Source organism: Camponotus floridanus, unplaced genomic scaffold, assembly GCF_003227725.1.
Source record: "Camponotus floridanus strain SB8 unplaced genomic scaffold, Cflo_v7.5 scaffold25, whole genome shotgun sequence".
NCBI classification, from domain to species: domain Eukaryota; kingdom Metazoa; phylum Arthropoda; class Insecta; order Hymenoptera; family Formicidae; genus Camponotus; species Camponotus floridanus.
The window spans coordinates 758454-770021 of NW_020229381.1; the positions used below are offsets into that span (position 1 = coordinate 758454).

Below are 11568 nucleotides of genomic sequence, written 5' to 3' on the forward strand. Positions count from 1 at the left end.
AGATAGTTTGTCAAGTTAATTAATTATCATGTCAAATATGTAATCGCCATATCAAAAAAAGAATACGATACGCATCTCTAACATTTTCATACAATTTCGCGAATAGCTCTGCCCGATGTATTCTATTAGCAAATTTAAATGATCGAACTGTGTGGAACTATTGGTGGTGGCATCCTTACTAAGTCTCTCTCCTACAGAAATATATACAAGGTCATCCCAGGAAATATTACCACTTTCTAAAACGTATTATTCATTGTAGAGGGAAATATTGAGATAGGGCCTGACGTGCAATAGATATAAAAATTTTGAAGAAAAATATGGGGAGGGGGACCATTTGAATAATTGATATTTAATGACGATTGGATAATTCCGGGGACGAGAGTGATGAAATTAAATTCAAGAGTGTTTCTCGTTTCAATGAACAATATCGTGAGCAAAGTGGCAACGTTTTATCGGAGGGCACTAAGTTTCATTCCCAACACTACAAAACCTGGCTCCTGGTCCGACTACTTTTATCAAATGTTCTATCGTGCCGTGTGATCGACTTCGTACTTGTGATAGCCCCGGTTAAGTACAGCCCTGGCTCGTACGTTTTATACCCTCGCGTCGCCTGGCACGAATAGCACGTGATGTAATTAAACCTGACTTTTGGTTGGGGGTCGATCGAGGGAAGGTCTCGTCTAAGAGGAGGGGTAAATAAAAAAGAATTCGAGCTTTCGAATTTAGCAATCGATTTAGCGATTCGACCGTAACGAAGGTACGACACCTAAAACGAAGATGGGAAACTTGATGAAGCAGGGGAGGGGGGAGGGGAAATTAAATTGACGATGCTCGCGTCGCTCGACATTGCGCCTGTACCATTTTGCTTCTTTAGCAGAGTACAATGCCATTTATTTTTGTAATACGTTTACGTAGGATAGCTCTTATTTTTATAGAGGTTTACCGTGCTACCGTAAGTCTTATAGAGGCCTGCGTAATAAAGTAGTGTAGGAATTTTTGGTGCCGCGGAATCCACGGTGTGGAAGATATATATATACATATAGATATATATATATATATACACACATATATATATACATTTAAAAAAAAAGAGACACGCACTTCTAGTACTGGCTTTAGTTTGGAATGAATACGGAGGTGTAGACCGCAAACACGTAGAGAAATTTTACATTTTATCAGGGCAATGATTCTCAAAGCAATTTTTCCGCGGGCGAGTGAACGGGAGAGAGGGAGAGGGGGAGGGGGTTCGACAGGGATTTCTCTGTACGAGGGAAAAATATGTTAATTGACCATATTTTGAATTACAGCAATAAAAAATATTCCTTCGCCTTGGCGGTGTGGAGGTTGCGCGACCGCTTCGACAATAAGCGCTCCACTTTTATCTCTAAGGATTAATTATTGCCGAAGCGACGCGCATCGCTTTTTCCGATATCGAGGCGAATCGTCGTTTCGACTTGGGCGATTTGCTTGATTCACGCGTCAAGCTAGATTTAATACGATTGTGTATAACAAATGTACAAAGAGTACCGTGTGTATCGAGCGAATCACTCTGGAAGGGGTGTAATAATTAACGGAGGCACTTCGGGATTAAACAACCACACTTGTTCGGGGAGACAAACGTCATCATGTAGGATTTTTAAAACATATATAGAAATAATCTATCCAAAAGAGATATAGACGAGATAAACAGAGAAAGGAACACATTCACCGGCGCGTTAAACGGTGTATTTATCGCTTTATTTGAAATATATTGATATTTTTGTAGCAAAACCGACGAGAGAGATTTAACACATTTTTCACATGTACGAGAAATCTGCACATGTACATACATATATTATTAACGGTCTTCCTCGTCCAACGATATTTTTTTGCAACGACGACGAGAATGCGTCTCGGGCTCTTTGCATTCACTCTTTACAGCTTATCATCACACTTCTGTAATAGTGATGCACACAGAGGGGATAGTGTCATAATGTAAAGACGTTTTTCGCGATATGTATTTATGGAATCTTGCATATAATTCAAAATGATTCTACAGTCACGTTTTAAACAAGATTGCAAGGTAATAATAATCGGCACACATATATGATACTAGTCTTGTTATACGTACATATTAAGTTTGGAAATGAAATGTAATTATTTATTAATTATAAAAAAATCGGCAAAAGAGTTTTCAAACTGTCATATGGCAATATTAAGATTGTTAATATTTATTTTCATGTTTTTTCTTGCTTTTAATTACTTTCTCATTGACAATTATTTCCTTCCTAACTATATACGCTTCACTCTTTCATACACATATTATCTATTATATTAATTCTTTCTTACGCGAGCTGTGAAGGGTTATATAATGTTTTAAAGAAATCTGGTCTATCGGGGGTGCTAAAAGTCACCAGGCCGTAAGTACAAGCGTAAGCTCTTCTATCGCTAATAATAAATTCTCTAAAGTCAAAGTTTTGAACGGTGCCTAAAGCTTTGATTAAAACGAAAGCAAGTCCGGAATTGCGTGTCGTCGAATTCCTGATGAATAAGGAGGATTAAGAGGGTTGCTAATAACCGCGGATATATACCCGCATCAGCCACATCGTGTTTTAAAATCACAGGAGGAACAAAATTATGATACGATACGACGATAAGAAGATATATATACCGTCGAAAGCGTAGAAAGTACCATGTCACATGTTATGTACACCCGCAGTGTGTATGTATGTACGTACGTATGTATGTATGTATGTATGTATGTATGATGTAAACAAGGGGATTATCGTAGCGCTCCGTTAAGAAAGAATAAAATATATAATTGAAAGATAATTAACGCTACCGAACTAATATAAACGACAATGAAAAAAATAGGTAGGTTTACGCCGATTTATGTATGTACGTATATATATATATATATATATATATATAAAATATAAGAAAAATGCGCGAGTAATGCACTTTTGTAATAGTCATTTTGCGAAAAACGATTAAAAAAAAGAAACAAGATAAACGATAGCAGAGAAAATAAAAAGTTGACGCTTCGTATACCATAGTTTTTATCGACATATCCTATCTGAACACATCCTCTTTGCGTACATATTGCATAGTTATTATTACAGGTACATGTTATATATAGAATATTTTATGAGTAAAAGAACGATACTAATTACGATTATTATATTATTGTAATTATTCTGATTATATTCTGATTATTATTATTATTATTATTATTGTCATATAATTAATGCAAAGGATATAGGTGCGTATAACATAAAGATGGTACAACTAAGACAAGCATATAATGTACATAGTTGTCAATCTTTATCCCGTCATATGAACGATATACATAAATGTATATGTATATATAAATGCATACAGCCATTATATTGCGGAAAAAACATTAATTGCGTTGTTGTACTAATTATTATTATTATTTTACTGTCATAATTATTATTATCATCATCATTCTTACTATTACCATCCTTATGATTATTGTTATCATTGTCATCAGCGTCGTCGTGGCATTATTTTAATGTTACATATACTTTTAATTAATGTTATACTATTGTTGACGGAAGTAGCCCCTCACTTATAGCATATGCGGATCAAAAGTTGTATTTATTTGCAGATTGGATTCTACCTCAATCTTATCGTAAACAAAACTACCCAAGTGTCCTCCACACCTATTTACCCTTCCATTCTCTCTGTGAATGAAAATTTCATAAGATATAGTGTATCATTACAGGCGAGATATTGATTTACAGCGACCTCAAACTGTGATAGTTGTAAAGAATATTTAAATTAAGTTTTGTGCGCACTGTATCAAGATATATATAATTCATCGGTGAGCCTGATTAACAAAATATGCCTGCAAATCTGATGTTTAGCTCATTACATGATTATGCGCGATAAATACAATATAAAACAATATAGATTTTTTTTATTATGTAGATATATTTCATTAAATTTTAATTTCATTATCTGATATCGAACAATATTGTTTAAGGATTATATTAATTTTGTAATGAGCTTTACAATTTTGTGTTTGCAAATGTTGCATCGTCGATTTGTATTGTATGCTTTTGTAATATTAGATTTATACTGTTTTAACAAAATATATATTTATGCGAATCTTAGCTTATTTGTTTCAGCATGTTATCTACAGATAGATGAATTATGTATTTTATATACAAAAGATTCTGTAAAGAACATTATACATCACATTTGTAATAGCTGTTATTTGATATAGGTTGAGAGTACATAATGCATATAACATAAAACGAGGAGTTTTTTTAGTCTTGATCAACTATATACTACGAACAAGAATGCTGTGCACCTGTGATCTAGAATTTGTGATTATCATTTATCTACAAATCTCTCTTTCTTTGTTTTGATTAAACTCGAGCGAAAATTAAAGCGTTACATCGCGATATAGGTTCCTTTATTGATGCGCAAGTAGTGTTAGTTGTAGCTACTTATGGGGCCTCGATGATTTCAGTGTGTATTATATTGTGATGTTAGTTTAAGTCGCTTAAGACTAAGATTGGAGATTTGTAACTGAGGTTGCTGTAAAGTCAATTTTATCGCTAAGGTGAGGGATCACTTTCATAATTTTTTAGGCTACACGAAGAACGCCCAGAAGCCGATGTCGATTGTCCTCGAAAAATAAGAAAAGTAAAACGTATAAAACGTATCCCGCGTAATTGTGTTGAATGGCGAAATGCGATATTTGGGAACTGTATATTGTGATCAGCAAACAGACTACAATGTAGTTTGTTCGTAATAAAATGAACAAACGGAAATACTTGTGTAATAAAGTAGGTATCCATGAACAAGAGCTGGTCGTATCTTTTGCTAATATCCATTCAATAATAAAATCTCTCATTTTTATATCATGATTAAATTATATTTCATATAAAAACTTTATTTGATAAAACCTGCCTGACGAGATAAAAGTACTGAAAACATTTCGTTTATATTATTTAATTACATGTGATTTATTATCAATATTCAAAAATCATAAAATTATAAATATCTTTTATTCAATTTCCACATCAACTACAGCATCCTCTACAATTACCTGCTCCGATGTTACAGGTACTTGTATCATTGGTAAAGGATCGGGCGATCGAGTGTAAGTATTACTTGTCAAGTGTTCTTTGAAATATTCTCCACCTTTCTCTTCGTATTCTTTACGACTAACTAAATATTCAGGAAGATTACCATTTAAACCGAAATCTCTTGCACCATACCAAGCATCCAAGCTGGTATTTTTTGCAATGTTGACTTGAAAATTTGATCCGAAAGGTCTTATTTCGCGTAGCTCACGTTTCAATCTCTCCAATAATCCCGGGAAAGCTGTTGGTCCACCAGTGAGAAATACGTTACTCACAAGACGCGTTTGTTCTTCAGGAGGAAACTGTTTTAAAACAAATTCGATTGTCTCAGCAATTCCAGCTTCTACAGAACCAATCATGGATGGCTGAAATAATAATTCTGGTGCTCGTAGACGCTCTACGCCTACGTGAAGTTGGTGAGTTTCTCCAGGAACCATGGGAACGCTGGAACCGGCGCTATCAAATTCTGGATCATGATGACGTAAAACATCCTCCAATTCCAACAATTTCTCTTGCTCCAGTTCTGAATCAGAATCGCCACCTTCCTACGAAGGAATATTTTGTAACAAAAATATCAAACCAAAAATATCAAAAAAATATCAACCAGTATAACTTGGCATTTAAAAATAAATATATACCTTGTTTATAACTTTATATACATCCCAATCTTCATCTCGCATACCAAAATCATCATCACGCTTTTCTTTTTTTGCCAACTGACTAATTATGCGCATTCTCTCTTGTGCAGCAGCTGTTCTTCGTTTTGCCATATCTTGTCTACGCTGTCTCTTTGCCATACGTTTATCTAATATTTCCTGTCTATAAGAAATAAAGATTTAGTAATATCTATTAATCAATAAATATAAATACACACACACACACACATACACAGATATATATATATATATATATATATATATATATATATATATATATATATATACAGCAACTATAAAATCAATAAATTTAAATCAGTAAATATGTATACAATGTAAAATATTAATGCAATGTACATATAAAAAAAAATCACCTTTTCTTTCTAACTCCAGCAATCCACTCATCAAAATCTTGTTGATCCTTAGGTTGAAGACTCGACTTAATTTTAGGTTTTTCCTCTATCACTATATTTTCTTCTTGTGAATTAGCAGCGACAATTTTCTGTCTGGTTCTCTCTACTTTTGCTTGTAGATTGTTGATCATTTTTATCAAATCAGCTTCATTTGCAAGAGAATAGGTCTTTAGTGCTTGATCAAATTCATCAATTTCACCTTCTTCTAAAAGGTCTTGGACTGCTAACAATTGGTTAAGTTGTTCTTCATCTTCTGCCAACTGTAAAAATAAGGAATGTTAAATTAAACTTTAAGTTATATAATAATAATAATAATAATACTATAATAGATATGTATAAATAAAACAAAATATACAAACCCTTTCTTCTCTCTTTCTTGCATTAATTTCCATCAGTCTTCGTGCTAATTCTCGTTTTCTTTCTTTTTGTTGTTCAAGTGTTAGTCCAGGAGTAGTAGTAGGGGCGATATATGGCAATTGTACTCTTAAAACATGTGTATCATAATAATCTACATCTGCCCATTTAGATAATTCTTTCTGATAACTTAAAGCAATCATCGAATGTTCATGTATCAATTCCTACAGATTATAAAATAAATAATTATTATTATTATTACTATTATAATAAATACGTTTAGAATATATAAAAATAATTTATTATATTTATTATATATATATATATATATATATATATATATAAAACATATTTTAATATATAATATGTACCTCTGCACGACTAGGTGTTATTGCATTGACATGAACAGGATATTTTAATTGAAGGAGTCTATGCATATATGATGTGATGTGATATCCACCAAGATTGATTCTTCTTGCATTTGTAGCATCTGCTTTTCCATCTAGTATCGGTATTATGTGGGTTGTATGATATCCTATACTAACTATTAGTCCATCAGACGGGCAGTTATTGTGCTGATATGAAAATAAGCAATCGATACCATATGCTATTGATGGTACATTGTAACATTCAAATAATAATTCTGCCATCACTGAAATACACGGATATATTAAATTATTATGTACATTATGAAAATTGTATAATATATAAATAATTATTTTCTTACAGTTCCGAGAATAGTTGGGATTGAGGAATGCCTCTGTTAAAATAATTGGATGATCTACACTGCCTTCCGTGTCTATACCCATATGTGTAAATGTGTAATCAAATATCTGTTCTTGAGCCTCAAAATGTGTTACTATATTTCGGTCAAATTGAGTTTTCAGTTGAAATCGAACAGCTTCAATGTTTGCTATGTCGTTTCCTACTTGAGGTTCCCCATCTTTCTTGCCACGTTCCTTTCGCGGTTTTGCAATGAGATTCTTGAATATTAATTGCGGTTCCTTTTCCGTAGCCCAACCGACTCTGCAGTTATAGGATCCTAATGCGAAGAATAGTATCAATAGTGTCAATTTATCAGATGGAATATAATTAATATATACCAGATATAATATAAATTACCATTGTCAATAACGAGTGGCGTACACCCAGATTTCACTCGTTGTGGGTAAATGTGTATTATGTCTGGTACAGCTTTTATATCCTTCAATTCAATTAATTCTATTTCCATTTTACTGATTTCAGATATGCTTTTGACACATTACAACAGGGCGACATAACCAATAATAAACCTACGATTCGTATTGACTTTTAGAGATATAAAGAAACCACAATTTTTTAATAATATAAGCATAATGACAGAATTTCTCTTATTTTTATTATATTTTTATTTACTTCTTACGTGTGTATCTTTATCGTACTAATTCATTACCGACAAAAAAAATTAGCAAAATACCAGAATAATTTGTTTACAAATTTGAATTAGCCGCGTCAAAACGTCACTACTACGTCAGTCGAATTATTACTTCAGATGAGTTCGGAAATCCACTCGTGTGGTAAGAGTAGTATTGCGTTGACCAATCAGAACAAAGAAATGTTTACTCCTCTTATCATGATTGGTCAATTAAACGCTACTTTACTTTATAGGAATAGGATATCCGAACGCATTCTTCTTGGGTGTTTGTTGACGTCACAATCGTTTCGTTCGATTCATCAACGGACACAAAGCTTCTTCATGTCGATTATTTAATTTGTAACGTCAAATGTGCAGTGCATTTACTTATTCGGTAATATTATTGAGCATCGAGTATCATTTGTTATAAAAATTTGTTGTTTTTATCATAAAACGTAAGATATTCGATAAAAATTGATGAAATTGAAAATAAACATTTCATCTGTGTATTTCAGGTATAATTTATCGTGCAAATAATAATTCTTGAAACAGCGTGCATTATTGGTACGTCCTAATCAGATTTAAAATATTGCTTTACACATGCCACGGATTTCGCAAATACACCCCACAGAATGAGAGTCTAATACTTTTCTACTTTTCAGGAAGCTCCGCCTGTATCCGGAGAATCTAATATTCGCATATTCAGATGGTAATCCCATAACGTTCGAGTGTGTTGACTTATTCGCACGACGAGTGATAGGAATAAGGACGTACGCCATCTATTAAATTTGACGCATGAATATTCAACGGGCGTATCATTCGAATATCGACACCGAGTTCGAAGGCACCTCGATTCCTGTAACGTACGCGATGTCGGCGTCATTACATCGGAAGCGGTCGCGCGCGCGGGAATATGTATGCATGTATGTATGAAGTATGAAGATGCATTATCTATCGGAATAACATTTGTGCCTACGTGAAATTCATGAATAGCGTTGTTGTAATATCGGAATCGGTTCGCGTGAGCCTTATTGGCGCGCCTCTAATGACAGGATCATTATCCTCGCGATACCGCATGCAAATTCATTCATGTAATGAGCTAACGAGAAGCGTCTTTCTTGTATTCCACGTACAGTCATTTCTCTATGAGAACTTTTTCGTCTTTGCATTTGTGATATTAATATAAGCAATAAGCGAATCAAGAATAGTTCTACGAAGAGTTACCGCGATATTTTGAATATAAACAGATCTTTGTAACGCGCGAATCTTAAGTGGAATTACTCTTAGAATCAGTTAAATAATTATCGTGAGATAGAGACTTGAATACTTTGTAACTGTTCTCTGTTCGATAAGACAATATACTTCTCTCAATGTTTTGCTACATAGAAATAGGATATTCGTTATAACAATTCCTTCAAAGAAAGTGTAACGTAAAGAGAAAATTTGTAGGTAAAATTATGGAGATTTCGTCGATTAAATGTATCGTTATTTAAATTTATTTAAATGATAAGGTTTCTCGAAATTATTATAATATTCCTTTTTAGTAAAAAATATTTATATTAATATGTAAAAGAATCGAGTATAGTTATATTTTTATTTAAGTTTAGCAAGAAGTCTAGAAATTTATTTATTTTTTAATTGAAGAGAATTAGATAACATACACAATTAGCAGTTGAATAAACATTTCGTATAAAAATAAGAATAGTAATAACTTTTGAAGAGTAAAATTAATATAGTTATCACAGTTATAGCATTTTTTCAAGTGATAGAATTAAAAATAATTAAAAATAATTACTTTTATGTCGGATCAATGTAATAAATTTTTCGAGAAATTTTAACGGAGCAATTAAAACTTTAACAATTGACTACAGCGGAATGTATTTGATATAAAAATTTGTTCGTTATATTATTTCCGTTTGTGCACCTGTTATACTATACAGAATATAATGTTAATCTAAAAGCTTTTCGTACGTGAAAGAATAAGAGAGACGGACGAGCGGACATTCGTTTTACTTCTTCTACTTTTAATTCATTGAGTTCACGAAAATTTAAGGTCGCTTTCAATTAGGAAGGATATTCTCTATACTTTTTATAGTCTACTCTCTTCTAGTAGCGAAGGTCGACCTTTTCGAGCGGTTTGCGCGCGTGTGTGCTATAAAAGGATAGCCAGAGGTCTAATTGCAGCCATCAGCGAAAGCCGGCGAACCGGAAGCAGGCGGAAACTTTGAGCATTCTTCGCGAGGTCCTCCATCGAGTGCGTCGAGAGAATTCCACGGCAATAGCAGCTTCGCGCTCTCTTTCGCAGGTGATCTCTCGCGCAAAGGCTTTGGTCCATTTTTCAGTATTAGGAGGAAGCGATAGCCGCCGAAGCGATCGGTAATCGATATCCGTGGAGCTCGTAAACTGGCCAAACAACGATACGTACGGCCCGATTGGTTTAGCTTCGCGGAGAGCGAATACAGGTGCGCGATTGGTTGAGCAGGTGAACGATTGGCTCGATCTATCGGGCTTCCGCGTTTACTTCTCTCGTTTCTGCCTTTAACTTTTCTTCGGTCTATTTGCGGGCACGGAGCCGCGTATAAAGTACGCGGAGTACACGTGAGAACAGTTTTATGAAACACGAGAGATTTTTCGGGGTGTTTGCTTTTTATATTAGCCTCGCTACGTTCCTTATTCGCTGCCGATTCTTTTTGCGTTATTTGTCGAATGTAGAAAAAGTATATGCGGTTCCTCTCGTTGATCTTTAAGATGCGTAATATTAAAATGTAAAATTTTAAAAGGAAAGATTTCAAGTTGTAAGCAATCTTTCTTCCATATTGCTTATTTATTGAAAAATTCCTCGCAGTATCATGTTCGCGATATGCTAAATGGCGAAATATCTTTTTTCGCGATTCGTTTTATCAGATATTTTTCGCCGCTCTTCCCCGAAGCGCATCGCTCGAACTTATAGTTTTCGCGGGCGTTAACTCTCGTTGCGTCGTGCAATTTAGCGTTTCAGCGATGTATAATCGCGTTAAAAGTCGAGCACCAACTCGAGACGAGGCGGTAATCGCCCGTTCTATCCGATAACGAGTTTCGTCTAACTTTGCGACTGCGTACTGGCGAGGAAAGAGAACGAACAAAATAAAGGGACCGTTTTCACGGAGACAGTAGGCAAAAGGTGAGAAAAGTAAGAAGAGGGTCGACGGAATCGTCGCGAAAGAAGCGAGAAATATACCCATCTCTCTCTTACACACTATATATATATATATATATATATATATATATATAATATATATATAAAATTTAAATTTGCATATGAGATATTTTTTTTCAATGCTGCAATTATATCGTATTAAAAAGAATTTGCGTGAAAGAAACATCTCGTATGTAATTGCTATTTTTAATATCGATTATTTATAGCAAGGGAAGTGTGTAAGGGAAGAACTTGTTACGATAAAAAAATTGTTTATATACTCGCCATGTATGCACGGCCCGCGCCGCAACTTCGCGCATGCGCGCGCGCGACTGCCGCGCCGCTCCGGTTCAGTTTGCTCCGCGACGCGTCGCGTTCGGACGTGTTCGGACGTGTTCGGATACGTTTGAAAATTCGTCCGTATTTGACGTACTTTACATTCGTCAGAGGTGAATCGGGGCTGTACGCGAGCCGTGAA

At 34.4% G+C, this 11568-nt stretch overlaps 1 protein-coding gene across 1 annotated transcript; it reads right to left on the reverse strand.

The window, feature by feature from the left end:
* Positions 1-3527: 3527 nt before the first annotated feature.
* LOC105249808 (actin-related protein 5) lies at positions 3528-7801 on the reverse strand. Its single transcript, XM_025409194.1, has 7 exons — positions 7645-7801; positions 7250-7564; positions 6894-7174; positions 6528-6746; positions 6130-6428; positions 5738-5918; positions 3528-5644 (listed from the first exon to the last, which is right to left on the reverse strand). The coding sequence occupies exons 1-7, from the start codon at positions 7751-7753 to the stop codon at positions 5021-5023; spliced, it is 2028 nt and encodes a 675-aa protein (XP_025264979.1). The 5' UTR covers positions 7754-7801; the 3' UTR covers positions 3528-5020.
* Between the last annotated feature and the right edge of the window lie 3767 nt (positions 7802-11568).